This window comes from Nycticebus coucang, chromosome 9, assembly GCF_027406575.1.
Source record: "Nycticebus coucang isolate mNycCou1 chromosome 9, mNycCou1.pri, whole genome shotgun sequence".
Lineage (NCBI taxonomy): Eukaryota > Metazoa > Chordata > Mammalia > Primates > Lorisidae > Nycticebus > Nycticebus coucang.
In genome coordinates this window covers 61,365,957-61,385,836 of record NC_069788.1, presented here as the reverse complement: position 1 = coordinate 61,385,836, position 19,880 = coordinate 61,365,957, and the positions used below count along the sequence as shown (strand labels likewise).

General features: G+C 42.2%; 1 protein-coding gene across 1 annotated transcript; it reads right to left on the bottom strand.

The window, feature by feature from the left end:
* Nucleotides 1–5,877: 5,877 nt before the first annotated feature.
* Nucleotides 5,878–7,367, bottom strand: NHLRC1 (NHL repeat containing E3 ubiquitin protein ligase 1). Its single transcript, XM_053603477.1, has one exon. It carries the CDS (start codon nucleotides 7,213–7,215, stop codon nucleotides 6,028–6,030), a length of 1,188 nt encoding a protein of 395 aa, XP_053459452.1. The 5' UTR covers nucleotides 7,216–7,367; the 3' UTR covers nucleotides 5,878–6,027.
* Nucleotides 7,368–19,880: the final 12,513 nt, after the last annotated feature.

The window sequence follows — 19,880 nt, the reverse complement described above, 5'->3', positions numbered from 1 at the left end:
TCACAGCAATCTCAAACTCATGGGCTTAAGCGATTCTCTTGCCTCCCAGTAGCTGGGACTACGGCACCCACCACAATGCCCGCTGTATTTTGGATGCAGTCATCATTGTTGTTTATCAGGCCCAGACTGAGCTTGAACCCACCAGCTTTGGTGTATGTGGCCAGTGCCCTACTCACTGAGCTACGGGTGCTGAGCTGGCCTCAACTGTAATTTTAGTGCATTGTAACAGAAAATTTTCACGTTTCCTTCCAGTTCTTGAACTCTAATGGCTGAAAGCACAATCTCATCTGACCATTTTATAAGTGATGCTCGATTTTCATTGAGCTACTTTTATGACATTGATAGTCAACCTCATGATTGATTTGATCAGAGTCCCCTGTCAGGAAACTAGCTCCTTCTTACATCATTTTTGCAGAAAAATATGAGCTACTTGTTAACTACTGTAATGGATATAGCGTATGTCATAATGTGTAGCCCATTAGTTGACCAACATCTGTGGTTGAACTGCTCATGCTGTAGGGGGGTGGATTCCTGGGAAAGACAGAAGCCTTTTTATGTACCCATGATTAACCAAAATCAACCCAGAGATGATTTAAACAATGCTCTAAGCACACCACCAGGTGAGTGATACTGGACACTTCTAGTTCAGTATCTTCCGTCCAGATGGACTTGAACCACAGGTATCATCTGATATTGGAGAGCTAGCATGCTAGTGTTCTCTCTGCTCTTCATGGTTTGACGAAAGATGCGACTCATGAAGACTCAGGCAACCCCAGTATCTCGAAGTCCCATGTGCTGAGGTGAAAATGGAAAATGTGGTGACTGGAAACAAGAAGTACTTCCCACAGTCCCAATGCAGGCTACCACAATGTCACCCTAATCCTTTTGTTACTCTCTGAGTCACTCAGCAAACCCACCACAAATTATTTTAATTCTAGACCAGCTTCCCCAAGCTACTCAGCTACCCACACCACTTCCCTTTTACTAGTGAAAGGAATACAAAGTCTTTTTCCTCAGGAAAAACATATTTCAACAGATATTTTTGAATAGTCTATAATATTCTGGTACTATTCTAGGCACTGGGATACAGCAATGAAGTATCATTTGTGAAGTTTACATTCTAGTTGGCTAGAGGTGGGCAAAAATAAAACATGCTTTTTAGATTCTTCATACCTTTGAAACATTCTCCAGCTCGTCAGGATCTTTCTCCACACAGTTCCCATATTGAGTGAAAACTCCAAGTATTCTAAAACCAAACATGGCTTTCCACATCATCATAAAAATATAATTTTAACATTTATATTGACCTCTGTCAAGGTAGGGGGATCAAGTAGGTAGGCTTTTAAATTTGTGGGCTTAATTAGTAACCCTTAAATGGTTAGACTTGTGCTATGTGGGCCTCCCTTGGACTATGGTTCCCGCCAGTATTAATAGGGTTGATGTGTGGAAGGGAGAGTGTTGCTCCCCAGAGAGTTAAGTTTCTTACTCATGGCATCAAAATCGGTATGTCTAACTCCAATTTTCTCCAAAGAAATTGGCAAAATATTATAACTTTTTTTGGTACGGTCTCAAAAAAGTAAGATGCATGAAAATTAGCTGAAGCAAGGGAACATTTAGTGTAAGAATTTAATAGCCTAAGAAAGCATTCTTAGGACTCCATGAACAGAAACCATAGCACAACTAGAGAGGCAAAGAGGAGCCAAAGTGGTTCAGGGACCTCAGCAGGAGGGATCTGGGGCCCTGGCATTAACATGACTCTCAGCCACTGCCTCTCTGGATGCATTTTCTTCTCCTTTTTTTGGACATAGAGTCTTGCTCTGTCTCCAGGACTGAAGCACAGGGTGCAGTGGTGTCATCAGAGCTCACTGCAACCTCAAACTCCCGGGCTCAATTGATCCTCCCACCTTGGCCTCTTAGAGTGCTACTAATAGGACTAGAGGCGTGAGCCACCGTGCCTGGCTTCTCCTGCCATTCTTGTATGGAGTCCTTTGCGTTGTCTCTTCTGCCTCATAGCTGCTTCTTGTCTGTGATTTGCCTTGCTCACAGGGGCTCTCCCTGCTCCTCCAACTGGGTACGTTTTTGGCATTTCCCCAGGCTGCCATCTGCCTGGTTTGTTCCATATTTCTCAATTCAAAATTTCAGGGACAAGAATTGGTCTCTTTGCTCCTTTTGAGGTCCTGGTTCATCCAGGACCAATTTGTAGCCAGGTTCCTGGTCTAATGAATGTATCTGGTGGCGCATCATTGGTGGCTTGGCTGTTCTTGAGTTCAGTGTGCTAAGGGCTGGCTCAGCAGCAGGGTCTGTGAAAGAGGCTGTTTTCCTGAGAAGTGGCTGAGGGCATAGCAGACACCACGATTATCCAGTACGGTAGCTGTGGCGAGCCTTGACTGTCTTCCTGTCATAGTTCCTACATATTCAATGAAAATAGTTCATTTCCTGATTAACCACAATACACCACAATGGCATCTCTATTAGTGGAACATAAGCTACCAATATATATTTCTTCTTTCTGTAGAAGGTATAAGGATTGCTACATTTTCTATCATCAGTGGTTCTTCCTCATTTTCTGAGGTACACAGGATATTGCTTCTTCCTCAAAACCTACATAATTCACTGTAGATGAGGTCTGTACCCCACTTAGTGGGAGAAAAGATCTAGATAAGGCATAAGCAAAATGGTGAGGATTGGGGTCCTGGTATCCAGAGCTGGACTTGGCAGAGGGGAGACGTATAATTATGAACCAAGGTCTTCACAAAATGCCAAGGGAAAAGATTGATGGTGCCAAGGCTAGGCTGCAAGTCCAGAGGACAGAACAAGTCAAAAACCAGGGGATAATCCAAGGTCAGGAACTGGCAGAACTGGAACAGATGGAGTGTGATGTGAGAATTGCTGAGACAGAAACCCAAGTGTCTGGGTTTGCTTTTCTGAACTCTCCAGGTGGTGTGTGGTGGATGTTTTAGTTCTCTTCCTTCTCCCTTTACTCACGGTCACATTCTTGTGTCTCCATCTCTGAGAGTCATTTCAACTATCAAGCTGCACCTTGGAACTTTCCTTTCTGCTGGGATTATTTCTTCCTGAGAATAACCCGGAGTTTTTAATAACCTGGACTTCAGTTAATTAATTAATTAATCAGCCTGCTTTAAAGAACACGGTAAGGAAGGTAAATTTCACACCTGCCTCACAGGTCACACTGAAACCATTCCCTCAGCATGTGCTGTGCTTGGAGATCAGGAACTGTAAGCTTTGTGTCTTCTGTAAGAAAACTCTGCTCCTGTGTTATGTCCCTCCTGGGAAGAGATGCTTTATACATGTCACACTTCATCTCCGGCCCCACCCCACTCCCAAGCCTGATAATCTACAATGGAGAGGTAAGTAACAGTTAGCAAGGTCACAGGTCCTCACATCTTTGCTGTGCTCCCACATCAGCTCAGGCCCACACTGATTCTTTTGGTTGGGTGATCTACACAATAACAAGCAACACCACCCTGGTCACACACCGCCAAGTGTTGCACATTACATACCTTTACTACGTCTGGAAAAGGCAAACACACAGCTTTATAGTCAAAGATGCTGCCATGGATAATTCCAAAGAAAAAAAGCTCTTGATCATTTCAAGCCTAAGACCCTTACAATGTCACAGTTGTTAAGGACAATATTCTAGGATCAATTCTCAGTTGCTGTCCTTACATATGACCAAGGAAGGCTGAACTCCCACATCCACTGGGAACAACTTTTCTTGTTAGACACTCAGAATACCTGTGAAGTTGCCAAACTAAGGGTGGGTGACTTTGAAGGGTGAGGAGAAAGGGTTTGTCCCTGGAATTCCTATTTAAAATGCATTTATAAATGATGGTCCAGGGTGACTGAAATCTTACTTTTAGTGCTATATCCTGGGATCACTGAACACAAAATGGTAGTCATCATTAGCTCCAAAGGAGCAAATTACCATTTTTTGGAATGTATCTTACTCATAATTTGGGGGCTGTCTCTAGGGTATAAATCCTATCCATTACAACTCTTTGTATAACAGAATGAAAATTTTTTCTTTTTTTTTTTGAGACAGAGTCTCACTTTGTCATCCTCAGTAGAGTGCTGTGGCTCACAGCAACCTCAAACTCGTGGGCTTAAGCAATTCTTTTGCCTCAGCCTCCCAAGTAGCTGGGACTACAGACGCCTACCACAATGCCTGGCTATTTTTTGGTTGTAGTTGTCATTGTTATTTGGCAGGCCTAGGCTGGGTTCAAACCTGCCAGCTCCGGTGTATATGGCTGGTGCCCTAGCTGCTGAGCTACAGGCGTCGAGCTATGAATGAAATTTTTGTTGATAAAGCATCAGTTGTTACCTGAAGCAAACTCTCACCTTTCAAAGGCAATGTTTTCTCTCTGAAAAAATATGTTTACTGGCCTGGCTCAGTGGCTTACACCTATAATCTCAGCACTCTGGGAGGCTGAGATGGGAGGATCACTTGAGGCCAGAAGTTTGAGACCAGCCTGGGCCACATAGCAAGGCTCTGTCTTACAAAAATTAGTAAAATTATGCAGGTGTGGTGGTGTACACCTGTAGTCCCAGCTACTTGGGAGGCTGAGGCAGGAAGATCACTTTAGTCCTAGAGTGTGAGGTTGCAGTGAACCATGAAGACCCCACTGCACTCTAGCTGCAACAGAGCAAGACCTTGTCTTAAAAAAACACAAAAGAAAAAAGACAAAAAGGTGCCAATTCCTTACTACAATTCCAACAGCCCTAAATTCTAAGATGTTTGCACTAGCTAAAAATATATAACTCATAAAGAACTGGTCACCTCACCTGAAATTTCTCCCTATTCATTTATTCAACTGCAACATTGAGCAGGCATTACCTTGGTCAAGGCTATACTTCAATCCAAGAAGTATTAAACTGTTTTAACAGTGGCATAAAAGGATCAGGGAGACAGTGTATTGAGTACAGTGCCTGCTACCCATGGGGTAATTTAAATTGCACAGAAAAAATCTTCATCACAATACTTTCATCGCAATTAACATCAATTATAAAGTGGTAAGCAAAATCATTTCTGCAACTTATTGTGATAACTTATATCCTCATTACCATAAACATGTAAAAGGTGTATCACCTGGCCCTCTGACACTAACATGTAGCGTGTTCTGTAGTAGTATAAAACTTATACCAACACAGGCCTTTCTCAAACAACCAAGCAGTATTTTCTGAGTTTGTCCAATGGAGAAAATACAGGTACTAGAAGATACATTTACCTTTTTAATATGCAGTTCAATTGTTTTTCTTATTTATGTAACTCAGTCTCAACAATAACTTCACCTAATGTGCCTTCAAAGGAGTTGCAAGTTGAACTGCTCTCCATGACAAAAATCCTTTTTCTCCTGAACTCATTATAAAAAAGTCTCCTTTCTGTATACATCTAACTAAAATAATTAGCTATTTGTAAAGAGAATACACATAGCAACAATATATTTTCACATTGTTTGCCCCATGTCTATTATATTACTTAAGACCAAGGGGTCTTGGGAATCAGAACTGAGTTCAAATTGACCATTACAGTAAGTATGAGCTTCGGGTAGTCACTTAAACTCTCCTGACCTTAATTTTCTAACCTGTAAGATGGGATTATTAATAAAAATTACCTCACTGGGTGGTAAGGATTGAATGGCTAATATTTACAAATTTCTTAGCACAAAGAGGAAGCATTCAATATATGGTAGACTTAATAATTATTCTTTACTAATCCCAGGCCTTTAATCCCAGCATTTTGGGAGGCTGAGGTGGGAGGATAGTTTAAGTCCAGGAGTTTGAAACCAGCATGGGTCACATGGCAAGACCCCTTCTCTACAAAAAATAAAATAAACTTAGTAATTGCCCTAACTTTTGTAAGTCTGCCAGGCGGTCATAATTAGCCCTTCCTGGAGAGATGAGTTTAAGTGACTTATCCAGGGTTAAACAATTCATTAGTGGCAGCACCTGGAATTCCAATTCCAGATGCCAGGAACCGCCAGCCCCCCCACACACACACACACTGTATCACCCCCAGTCAACCTTATAAACTTTTATAGAATGGGACGCTGTGTCCAGCACAAGAAGAGAATTCTCCTTGGTGAAGGTCAGTGCCACAGGATGGGAAAGACCATGAGTGACCATGGGCTTCAGTACTGGAAACTCCTCAGGTTTTCCCAAGCAAAGGATAGATGGACCAGAGGTATCTGCAATAACCACATTCCCCTGGTGATCAAAGGTCACAGCAGAGGCACTTATTTTGGAGGGAAAGAAGAGGCTCAGCCCAAAAGTATCCACCTGGCCGATGAGCTGCATACCTGAGCTAAACACCTTCACCTTGGTACTGCAGGCCCCGGTTTCCAGGGCCATGAGGTGTTCTAGGATGGCAATGGCCCCATTGAGCCAACACACGGCCACCCCTCGGGGATTGCACAGATGAGCTTGCAGTCGTTCGGTTCTTCGAAGGACGCCTTCCGCGAAGTCGACTTCCAGGAGATGCAGGGACCCTGCCTCTGCATCAGTTACCACGACCCCATTCAGAGGGGTGGTATCCACACCCCAAGGTAAGGAGAACTGGCCTCCAATGACGAGTTTGATCTGGCCAAAAAAATCAAACACTTTGATGGAGCGATCGCCGGCGTCAGTGACAACCACATGGCAGTCGTTGGTGACGGTGACATCCAGTGGGTACCGGATGTCTTGGGCAGCGTCTCCCTTCTCTCCAAACTGATGTGCGCATCCTCCCCCGGAGTCAAAGATCTTGACCCGCCTTCTGGCATCGTGCACCACCACGACACGCCCGGTCTTGGGGCAAAGAGCCAGCCCGGTGGGGTTGACCAGGGTCCCCCAGCCGCCGAAGGCGTGGTGGCAGGTAAGAGCCCCGGGAGCGCAGGGGGCGGAGCGGGGGGCGGCCGGGGACGGGGGAAGCGCGGAGCCCAGCAGCTCCAGGAGGTGCAGCACTGGCAGGCAGTCGCTGGTGTCGCAGCCCCGGCAGGCTCGCCGGCAGAAGGGACACTCGAGGGCCAGCGTCCGGGGGTGCGCCAATGCGGCCACACAGGCCAGGCAGACCACGTGGCCGCAGGGCAGGTTGCGTGGGCGCCGCTGCTGGCGGTGGCCGAACCTCTCAAAGCACACCTTGCACTCCAGCAGGCTGGTCTCGGCCTCGCGCACCAGCTCCCGCAGTGCCGGCCCGCTCCCGGCAGCCTCAGCCCCCATGGCGCTGCCCCGACGCTCTGGCCCCGCCGCCTTAGCTGGCCGGACGCTCGGCCCCAGCGCCGCCCTCGGTCACGGTCACGGGGCGGGGCGTGAACCCAGGCGTCAAGAGCGGCGGGACGCTGGACTGCGACTTGCTGCCCCCTAGTGGGCACGCGGTGCCTGGGGGCCTGATTGTGGATATTTGCAAGACATATCTACATGTGTGTTGTGCAGACCTGCAGTCTTCACAGCAGTTGTGGATTGATTATCTTCACCGTACAGACGAGGATACACACCTATTGAGGACAAGTGAGTTGCTTCCTATTACCCAGCCGGTAAGGGTAATAGGAAGCAACTATTCCTATTTGCTTAGGCGATTCTCTTAATCGCTTAAGAGATTTGTTTTCTCTTAACAAAACAAAACAAAAACTTGAATCCAGTCTTCTCACCCTCAGGGTGCCCAGTAATGTTTCCAATCCACACTGCTGGGTGTTGGGTGCTGGGTGTTAGGGTTAATCTGCCTAAAATCCGGCCCTTTAGCTCATGGTGCTTACGATCTGCCTGGGAAAACACAGACACGCGAGAGAGGTTAAACTCCACGTAGGCGAGGCAGGTGTGCATATTTCTCTTGTGTCTTCTATCACACTCTTAGTAAAGTAAATGCTTAAAGAATATGCACTAGTGGGCGGCGCCTGTGGCACAGTGAGTAGGGGGCCGACCCCATATACTGAGGGTGGCGGGTTCAAACCCGGCCCCGGATAAACCGCAACAAAAAAATAGCCGGGCGTTGTGGCGGGCGCCTGTAGTCCCAGCTACTCCGGAGGGTGAGGCAAGAGAATCGCCTACGTCCAACAGCTGGAGGTTGCTGTGAGCTGTGACGTCACAGCACTCTACTGAGGGCGACAAAGTGAGACTCTGTCTCTAATTAAAAAAAAAAAGCATATGCACTAGTAAAATAAATTTACCAGTATGTATGAAAGAAGGAATGTTGTAGGATAATACAAGAAATCTACTAGGTCAATGAGTGTCAGATGGGGGAACCTCTTCCAGAGGAATTTATGTGAAATAAGCTATTAAAAATATTAACTACAAAACTTACATGCCTGCCCTCTTTCAGGTGATTTAAACGGATTATATTTAAATCTCATTACAACCCTATAGGGGTGTGTTATTTTATTATGTTTTTCTCTGATAGAATTTGTTGCCCAGGGTCCTGTGGGTAGGAAGTGTCTGAGCTAGAATTTGCAGCCAGGAAGTTTGCAGAGTCCACACTCAACTATGTCAGTGGTTTTCAAATTTGGTTGAACATGGTAAAGACCTGGGTCACATCCCCAGAAGTTTAATTGGTCCACGGTGTGGTTTAAGCAGATGGGATTAGTATAAAGCTCCCTAGGTGATTATAATGTACACTCAAGTTTAATACCATTGCATTATGATAATTCCTTCGGGTGATTAAATTCAATTTTTCCCTTCTCAGTTAAGACCGAAAGCAAAAAGAATCTGCGGTGTGTTAGAAAATCTTTAAAGACGAGATAGCGCTCTCAGGAATCTGTTGTGGTATTATTCATGTAATCTCTCATTTTCAGGATACACCCCTGTCTTACATGAACATTGTCTTTAGCAAAACCACATATTAAATAATTTCTGTTCATTTAGGAATCATAATTATGATCATCCACCCTCTTATTTGCTAGAATTCTGAGAAAACGGGTTTTTATCCTATGTTAAAACTGCTAGAGACATTTGTTAATATCCTCTGCTATTTCCTTTCTGAGGAGTTCATAGTTTTCTTTATAGAGGTCCTTCACCTCCTTTGTTAGGTATATTCCTAGGTATTTCATTTTCTTTGAAACTATGGTGAAGGGAGTTGTGTCCTTAATTAGCTTCTCACTTGACTGTTATTGGTGTACACGAAGGCTACTGACTTGTGGACATTGATTTTATATCCTGAAACATTACTGTATTTTTTGATGACTTCTAGGAGTCTTGTGGTTGAGTCTTTGGGGTTCTCTAAGTATAAGATCATGTCGTCAGCAAAGAGGGAGAGTTTGACCTCCTCTGCTCCCATTTGGATTCCCTTTATTTCCTTGTCTTGCCTAATTGTATTGGCTAGAACTTCCAGCACTATGTTGAATAGTAAAGGTGACAGAACATACCATGCTCATGGCTTGGAAGAATCAACATTGTTAAAATGTCTATACTTCCCAAAGCAATCTACCTATTCAATGCCATTCCTATCAAAGTACCTACATCATACTTTCAAGATTTGGAAAAAATGATTCTGCGTTTTGTATGGAACCGGAAAAAACCCCGTATAGCTAAGGCAGTTCTTAGTAACAAAAATAAAGCTGGGGGCATCAGCATACCAGATTTTAGTCTGTACTACAAAGCCATAGTGGTCAAGACAGCATGGTACTGGCACAAAAACAGAGACATAGACACTTGGAATCGAATTGAACACCAAGAAATGAAACTAACATCTTACAACCACCTAATCTTCGATAAACCAAACAAGAACTTACCTTGGGGGAAAGACTCCCTATTCAATAAATGGTGTTGGGAGAATTGGATGTCTGCGTGTAAAAGACTGAAACTGGACCCACACCTTTCCCCACTCACAAAAATTGATTCAAGATGGATAAAAGACTTAAATTTAAGGCATGAAACAATAAAAATCCTCCAAGAAAGCATAGGAAAAACACTGGAAGATATTGGCCTGGGGAAAGACTTCATGAAGAAGACTGCCATGGCAATTGCAACAACAACAAAAATAAACAAATGGGACTTCATTAAACTGAAAAGCTTCTGTACAGCTAAGGTGACGATAACCAAAGCAAAGAGACAACCCACACAATGGGAAAGGATATTTGCATATTTTCAATCAGACAAAAGCTTGATAACCAGGATCTATAGAGAACTCAAATTAATCCACATGAAAAAAGCCAACAATCCCTTATATCAATGGGCAAGAGACATGAATAGAACTTTCTCTAAAGACAACAGACGAATGGCTAACAAACACATGAAAAAATGTTCATCATCTCTATATATTAGAGAAATGCAAATCAAAACATCCCTGAGATATCATCCAACCCCAGAGAGAATGGCCCACATCACAAAATCTCAAAACTGCAGATGCTGGCGTGGATGTGGAGAGAAGGGAACACTTTTACACTGCTGGTGGGACTGCAAACTAGTACAACCTTTCTGGAAGGAAGTATGGAGAAACCTCAAAGCACTCAACCTAGACCTCCCATTCGATCCTGCAATCCCATTACTGGGCATCTACCCAGAAGGAAAAAAATCCTTTTATCATAAGGACACTTGTACTAGACTGTTTATTGCAGCTCAATTTACAATCGCCAAAATGTGGAAACAGCCTAAATGCCCACCAACCCAGGAATGGATTAACAAGCTGTGGTATATGTATACCATGGAATACTATTCAGCCATTAAAAAAAATGAAGACTTTACATCCTTCGTATTAACCTGGATGGAAGTGGAAGACATTATTCTTAGTAAAGCATCACAAGAATGGAGAAGCATGAATCCTATGTACTCAATCTTGATATGAGGACAATTAATGACAAGGTTATGGGGGGGGAACAGAAAGAGGGAAGGAGGGAGGGGGGTGGGGCCTTGGTGTGTGTCACACTTTATGGGGGCAAGACATGATTGCAAGAGGGACTTTACCTAACAATTGCAATCAGTGTAACTGGCTTATTGTACCCTCAATGAATCCCCAACAATAAAAAAAAAGAAAAAAAAAAAACTGCTAGAGACAGCTTTAATGTAGGACAAGAAAAAACATTTCCTTATCAAATGTTGTATGATTCAAAGATTGTGTATCAAGACATAATAATAAACTTAATACCATGATTTCAGACTGCATTTTCATTCCAAGTAAATAACCAACTAAAGCCTGGTGCAATGGCTCACACCTATGGACTGAGGTGGGTGTATTCCCTGAGCTCATGGGTTCAAGACCAGCCTGAGCAAGAGCGAGACTTCATCTTTAAAAGTAGCTGGATGTTGTGGCTCATGCCTATAGTCCCAGCTACTTGGGAGACTGAGGCGAAAGAATCACTTAAGCCCAAGAGTTTAAGGTTGCTGTGAGCTGTGACGCCACAGCACTCTACCCAGGGCAAAAAAGTGAAATTCCATCCCCCAAAATAAAATAACCAACTAAAATCACATCTTTCTGATGTGAAATTTCTTTCTGAAATTTAGGGATCTGCTGGGAAAACACTGACACACAAGAGAGGTTAAATGCCAAGTGGGTGAGGCAGGCGTGTATATTTTTCAAGGCAAGAAATATATTCAGAGCCAGGCACAGTGGCATATGCCTTTAGTACCTGCTACTCGGGAGGCTGAAGCAGGATGATCACTTGACTCTAGAAGTTCAATTCCAGCCTGGGTAACATAGTGAAACCCCATCTCTAAAATTAAAAAATATATATAATCAGGACACCAAAATGGAATATTTTTAGATCTAGTGCTGCCTAATAGAAATATAATGAAAGCTACATATATATTAAATTTTCTAGGAGGCACATTTTAACAAGTAAAAAGAAACTAGTGAAACTAATCATTCCTCTTATTTAATCCCAAATATCCAAATTATTATCATTTTGACATGTAATCACTATAAAATGTTAAGAAGCTATCTTATGCTTTTGTGTGTGCGCCCCCAGTAAAATTCAGTGTGTATTTTACACCAACAGCACATCTCAATTCAGACTGGCTCCATCTGAAGTGTTTAGTAGTCACGAGTGGCTAGTGGCTACCCATGGAACAGTCTAGATCTACAACAAGTTTGTGCATGATATATGGCCTTCTCAAGACACAGCCCATATCAACTTCCCTGATTCCTGACATGTTTCTAACTGGCCTCTGCTTCAACATTATTTTAAAACTGTTCAAAAGCCAGGTCATTAAGTTAAGTGAAATAAGCCAGGCACAGAAAGACAGCTAGCACATGTTCTCAGTCACCTGTGGAGCTAAAAAGGTTGATCTCAAGGATCAATTCCAGCCTGGGTAACATAGTGAAACCCCTGGGATCACTTGAACCCAGGAGTTAGACGCTGCAGTGAACTATGATTGCACCAACACACTCCAGCCTGGGCAACAGAGCAAGACCCTGTCTCAACAACAAAAACAATAATAATAAAACAAGATTTAAAAAAAGTACCTACCCAAAGACCACAAGTCATTGCTGTGATTGACCTTGGATCTTGCAGTGACATCCTGCCTGCCTATGAATGACTTCCAGAAGAGAGGAAAGAGCTGGAGGGCTCAGCTCCCTGCTAATCCTACCTTCTTCTTCTTGATCCTTTGCTTCCCCTGCAGGGCAAATGTGGAACTGCACCATCAGCTTTGTTAGCCCAGAATTCCAGCCCAATCGTTGCCTCAAGACTGCAAAGTATCAAAACTCCCCACTCCCCTCCTTTCCCACTCCATTTCTGTCCTTCATCCTGGGCTATTGTTGTGTTCTATCTTTCATAAGAAAGTGTGAGTAAATATAAGTTGGTTTCATAGAAGTACTGAGTACATTGTGGGGAGGGAAAGGAAGAAAGGGGGGAGGTTTGATGGAGGGTAAAAGGCGGGACCACACCTTTGAAGCATATTGCAAGGGTACAAGTGAAATCTATCAAGTGTAGAACATAAATGTCTTAACACAATAATCAAGTAAATGAGGCGAAAGCTTTATTAATTAGTTTGATGTAAGCATGTCAAATTGTATTAAAAAAATCAACACATTGTACCCCACATATGCATAAATGTATTCATGATCTGTGTGTATATGACTTAATTAAAAAAAAAGAAAGAAAAAAGTGCAAAGTAGCAGCAGGTGTTTAGCCAGGTAACCACAAAAAACTGCAATAAATCTGATATATTTAAAACGTGATAGTAATCACTCTGCTGGTTGGTAGACAGTACAGTGGTGCTGCAAAGCCTTATGGCAGCACATACATAGATGATCTACCTTAGTGGTATAACTGTCAAGAATCTAATGGTAAATTTAAAGGGTGGAAATATAACTTTGTGGCATTTGATTGGGAATTAAGATTTTCTCAATTACACAAATCTTCAGAACTAAAAACAATTGGGTTTGAGACTTTGGCAGTTTAGGATCCCACACCCCAGCTGGGCATTGTTAGCAATCAGTTTTTTGTCCTTTGTTGCCTCTGCATGGAATTAGCCAGTTCCTGTCCCCAGGTTTCTGTCAACCCAAGGCAGCACTCCCTCCCTTCACACTTGTCCTTTTCCTACCTTACCCAGGATATGGAGTCTAATCGATATTTTTAATCCATTCTTAAAGTTGCTCTTTTATCTTCATCTCATCTTTCATTTGCTCCTGTCTTTGAACAAATTAAGCTCTGGGTGGGCAGGAACCACGTCTGGTTTTGCTCAGTATCCCTAGCGCCTTGCTCATGCCTGGTCACAGTAGGAGCTCAGCAGATATTTTTAAAGTAGAAGAATGAATAAATATTTAAAAGGCAGCAAACCTAAATGGTTATACCTTTTCTTTCATGTTTCTCCAATATTTATATGAAGCATTGTTAGGAAAATAGCATTTAACCATTGATTAATCGATTAGTAACAGAAGTGTCTTGACTCTTAACTTTTTTTTGAGACACAGTCTTACTTTGTCTCTCTTGGTAGAGTGCCATAGCATCACAGCTCACAGCAACCTCAGACTCTTGGGCTTAAGGGATTCTCTCCTCTTGGCCTCCCAAGTAACTGGGACTACAGGCACCTGCCACAGTGCCGGGCTATTTTTAGAGACAGGGTCTCGATCTTGCTCAGGCTGGTCTTGAACCTGTGTGCTCAGGCCATCCACCTGCTTTGGCCTCGCAGAGTCCTAGGATTACAGGTGTGAGCCACCACACCTGGCCCTTGCCTAACATTTTGAATTTCTCATGACCATACTTTCCACCCCCCACACTGAGCCTCCACAGATTTTCTCTCTGCTTATACCCAATACTCCTGATTTCAAGGGTCTTAGAATAGCATAACCATCTTTCTCTCCTTCTACCTAGAACAAGCCCCGAGACTTGTGAGGGTAAAGGGCTTGAAGAGTAGAACTTCTAGTTTCTAAAGTGGTCAGTGGCTAATCTTTATGCAAAGTACCACACTGTAGTGGAAAGGGAATGGAGATCTAGCTCAGGATGGGGACAGCAGAGAAGAGAGTGCAGAGAAACATGGGGTGGGGAGGGAATTAGGTGCTTAAGCTCCTGGCTATGCAAGTGTAGGAAGATGTGCTAGACACATGCAGTTTTGAAGGAATCCTAGAATAAGGAAGAGGAGCAAGCCACAGAAAACAGAATCATCTCAATTGCAGAGATGTGCAACCTTTTAAAGGACAAGGAAGCCAGGTCTGGTGGCTCCAGTCTGTAATCCTAGCACACTGGGAGGCTGAGGGGAGAGGAGCACTTGAGGCCAGGAGTTTGAGGCCAGCTTGAGCAAGAATGAGACCCCATCTCTACAGAAAAACCCAGAAATTAGCCAGGTGTGGTGGCCAGGCCTATAGTCCTAGCTACTTGGGAGGCTGAGGCAGGAGGATATCACTTTAGCCCAGGAGTATGTGCTCTCCTAGCACACCCAATAGGACTTACATTGGCTGAATGAATGCCGACTCTAATAGCAGAACAAAGTTACGTAATAATGATAATTCCATACGATAGGACATCAAACAGCTTTTCTAAAATCTTGTTTTTGAAAAATGTTTAGTGACATGGGAAAGAACTAACAAACCAGACGGGGAGATAGCGGAGATACAATACTGCATCTTAATAGGACTGCAACCTGGTAAAAACACATGGGTATGAGCAGAAAAAAAAGATGAGAAGAAAACACATCTTAGTGCTATTTATCTGCAGGGATAGGATTTGGTTGCTTTTATTTTTCTTTATTCAACTTTCCTATAGTTCCCAAGTTTTCAAAGAGAAAGTATTATTTTTCTTATCATTTAAATATAAATGTTAATACTTCATGGTGTGTTTTATTTCTAAATACTTGGCTTGATTATCCTCTTTCTATCTGTTGTTAATACCAATAGTGAAACAAATTTCTATTTAATACCAACTGGTTAGAGATCACAGATTTTCACACTGGTATTTTCAGCTCACACATTAAAGCTACACATAATTAGGATTATAGGTGTGCTGGTTCACACCTATAATCCTAGCACTCTGGAAGGCTGAGGCACCAGCATCCCTTGGGCTCATGAGTTCAAGACTAGCCTGAGCAAGAGTGAGAACCCCACTCCCATCTCTAATACAAATTTCAAAAAAAAATTAGATGGGCATTGAGGCGTATGCTTGTAGTCCTAGCTATTCAGGAGCCTGAGGCAAGAGGATTGCTTAAACCCAGGAGTTTGAGGCCATAGCACTCTAGCCTGGGGTAACAGAGTAAGACTGTCTCAAAAAAACAAAAACAAAAAGCAAAAATGAATCTGAGACTTGACTATTTGCTGAAAACCAGCAGAGTGACTATGCTTAAGGTACGAATATGGAATTTTATCCTATTTCCATCAAGTCAGCCACTCTTACAATTTTTTCTTTTTTCTTTTCTTTCTTTCTTTTTTTTTCTTTTTTGAGACAGAGTCTTTGTTCTGTCACCCTTGGTAGACTGCCTTGGAATCTCAGCTCACAGCAAACTCAAACTCTTGGGCTTAAGTAATTCTCTTGCCTCAGCCTCCCTTGTAGCTTGGACTACAGGTACCCGCCACAATGCCTATTTTTTTGTTGTTGTCATTGTTATTTAGCAGGCCCAGCTGGGTTCGAACCCAGCAGCCCCAGTGTATGTGGCCAGTGCCCTAACCACTGAGCTACAGGCGCTAATCCCACTCTTATGATTTCATTATAATTTTTTTAGAAGGCAGTAAGTATATTAGATAAGAAGTGATGGAAAATCAGAGCTGTATGGATTAAAGATAATTTTGATATTTAAAAAGTATTCAGTAGAAATCTTTCTTTGAAAGATCTTTAAAGAGTATATGCTACATACATATATACATACACACATACATCTATGCACAAACACCCATCTAAATTGTTCTCTTTTATTAAAATAATTTGAGCAGCTGAGCAGAGTGGCTCAAGCCTGTAATCCTAGCACTCTGGGAGGCTGAGGCAGGTAGACTACCTGAGCTCACAGGTTTGAGGACAGACTGAGCCAGACTGACACCTCATCTCTAAAAACAGTCAGGCATCGTGGTGGGTGCCTGTAGTCCCAGCTACTTGGGAGGCTGCAGCAAGAGAATTACTTAAGCCTAAGAGTTTGAGGTTGCTGGGAGCTATGATGCCATGGCACTCTACCAAGGGCAACAAAGTGAGATTCTGCCAAAACAAAACAAAACAAAACAAAACAAAACAAAACAAAAACAATTTGAGGTAAGCACTAGTCCTCCCTCATACTATTAACACTTCATGGAATCAAATTTCAGCCTTGTTAGAGGGAAGTGTTAAAGCTTTGATTAGATTCCTTTGTATTTTTCTTTCCACATTCACCCAAGTAGGCTTATTATTACATACTTTCTTGTTTCATCTTGTTACTGATAACATTAAAAAGAGTGTGTATGCTAGTGCATTCAGCATTCACACGTGCTGTGCAGGCCAGGAAAGACATTGAATAAATCACTGTGCATAGGACACAGAGGCGTAGGTAATTTAAAGTAAAAGATTAAATAAAAGGCATTTTTGGAAAATTCTGAAAATAATTCATCAGCTGTTCTAAAACAATCTACGTGAGGTTGAATAAGTTCGTGAACTCATCCTAGAAAAAATGCTACATATCTCATTGCTGAATTTCACTACAGTCACCCGATAGCCAAGGGGAGGACTTCAAAGGTAACCACAGTGATATTCAGCAATGAAGTATGCAGCATTTTTTTCTAGGAGCGGTTCATGAACTTAATTGTCCAACCTTATATGTAGAGTATCTCCTCTCTTGGGACCTTAAAAAAAAACTCAGTATTTTCCCAGTGAGGACACATATCACATAAAAGATTAACTACAATAGGATATCTCATTTGTTTTATTTGATGTTCTTTGAGTGCAAGTTACAGAAACCGAATCTAGCTAGTGCAAGAGAAGAGTACTGTCACAGAAACTTGAAGAGTTCTTTCCTTACCCTGGGAAGCTGGGCTTCTGGAAGGAGGAAAATAGCCAAGAATACTGGCGGTCTTTTTGTTTGTTGTTGTTGTTGTAGTTGCAGTCGATTCAGAAGGTACAAGTGTTTTTTGTTACATGAATGACTTGTATAATGCTGTCTCTGGTTTTCATCTCTGCTTTTCTTTCTGTAGGTCAGCATTCTCCATTTCTCAGATCTACCTGGCAGAACGTGGCTGCCCCACATCTCCTGGGCTTCAGTGTTACAGTTTCAGCCTGTAAGCAGTTAACTTGTCTTTCCAGCCCCAAGTCCAAAAATCTTTGAAGAGAATCTGATTGGTCCATGTCAATTGAATTGTCCATTCTTGGCCCATTAAACTGGTGACACAGGGAGTTAGATAGTCATTGCTCCTGGAAGCCTATGCTGTGGACGACAGGCAGGTCTCAGAGAAGCAAGACTCATTGTGAGCAAGGGAGACCCTTCAAACTGAGAGACTTAGAAGTGTAATAGGATAGATCAATGGCAGAGAACATCTAGAATAGCAGTTCCTAAACATGGGCCAAGGGAACAGTCAACAAGACACCTCTGGGGAGAGTAACCACAGCTTTCATCAGTATTAAAGGGGTCCAAAAACCTCCCTATTGGGCCAGCAGAAAAACTCTGGTAACATGAATAACCAGAGTAGATCAACCCCCCCCCCAAGGAAAGATATGGCAGATGTAACTGAAGATCCCATTCATTAACAGTTGACCGAGATGTCAGAACCTGAATTCAGAATTTCGATTGCAAACAAAATTAATAGAATGGAAGAAAATTTGGAATTAGAAATTCGAGGAGTAATTCAAAAGCTGGAATTAGAAATTTGAGGAGAAATTCAAAAGTTGTCTCAAGAATTGAGTGTATTTAAAGTCAAACCACCAAAGATTTTGACACACTGAAACAAGAATTTGCAGTCCTCAAAGATCTGAAAAATACAGTGGAATCCCTCAGTAACAGAGTGGAGCAAGCAGAAGAAAGGATTTCTGACATTGAAGACAAAGCTTTTGAACGCTCCCAAACTCTTGAAGAGGAAGAGAAATGGAGAGCAAAAACGGATCATCTCAGAGAGCTCTGGGATAATTTGAAGAAGGCTAATATCTGCCTCATTGGAATCCCTGAAAGTGATGAAGTGGCTTTGCAAGGCACAGAGGCCCTTCTCCATGAAATTATAAAAGAGAATATTCCAGACATGCCAAGAGGTTCTGAAATTCAGATACCAGACAGTTTCAGAACCCCACCACGACTGAACCCGAATAAGACATCCCCCAGGCATATCATAATTAACTTCACTAAAGTTAATATGAAGGAGAAAATTCTTAAAGCAGCCAGACGAAAGAAAACCTTTACCTACAAAGGGAAGAATATTAGAATGACTGCAGATCTCTGCTGAAACTGTTCAAGCCAGAAGAGGGTGGTCATCAACTTTTAATCTCCTAGAACAAAATAACATTCAACCCTGGATCCTGTATCCAGCTAAACTCAGTTTCATTTATGATGGAGAAATTAAATACTTTAATGACATTCACATGTTGAAGAAATTTGCCATAACCAAACCAGCTCTTTAGGATATTCTCAGACCTATCCTCCATAATGACCAGCCTAATCCTCTACCCCAAAAGTAATCTCTCAGAAACTTTTGATAAAACTCCAACTTCCACAGTGGCGAAAGGATTAAAAATGTCCACTGGACTGTCCAAAGACTTGATACTCAAAATTTTACCAGACTTATCTATATTCTCCATTAATGTGAATGGCTTAAACTGTCCTCTAAAGAGGCACAGGTTAGCTGACTGGATATAAAAACTCAGGCCAGATATTTGCTGCATACAAGAATCACATCTTACCTTAAAAGATAAATATAGACTCAGGGTGAAAGGATGGTCGTCCATATTTCAGGCAAATGGTAATCAGAAAAAAGCAGGTGTTGCAATTCTATTTGCAGATACAATAGGTTTTAAACCAATAAAAGTAAGGAAGGATTAGAATGGTCACTTCATATTTGTTAAGGGTAATACTAAACATGATGAGATTTCAATTATTAATATTTATGTACCCAACCAGAATGCACCTCAATTTATAAAAGAACTCTAACAGACATGAGCACCTTGATTTCCTCCAGCTCTATAATAGTCAGAGATTTCAACACTCCTTTGGAAGTGTTGGATAGATCCTTCATAAGAAGCTGAGCAAAGAAATTTTAGATTTAAACCTAACCATCCAACATTTAGATTTAGCAGATATCTACAGAACATTTCATCCCAACAAAAATAAATACACATACTTCTCATCAGCCCACAGAACATACTCTAAGATTGATCACATCTTAGGTCACAAGTCTAACCTCAGTAAATTTAAAGGAATAGAAATTATTCCTGCATCTTCTTGGACCACCATGGAATAAAAGTTGAACACAGTAACAACAGGAATCTGCATACTCACACAAAAACATGGAAGTTAAATAACCTTATGCTGAATGATAGCTGGGTCAGAGATGACATTAAGAAGGAAATTGCCAAATATTTGGAACAAAA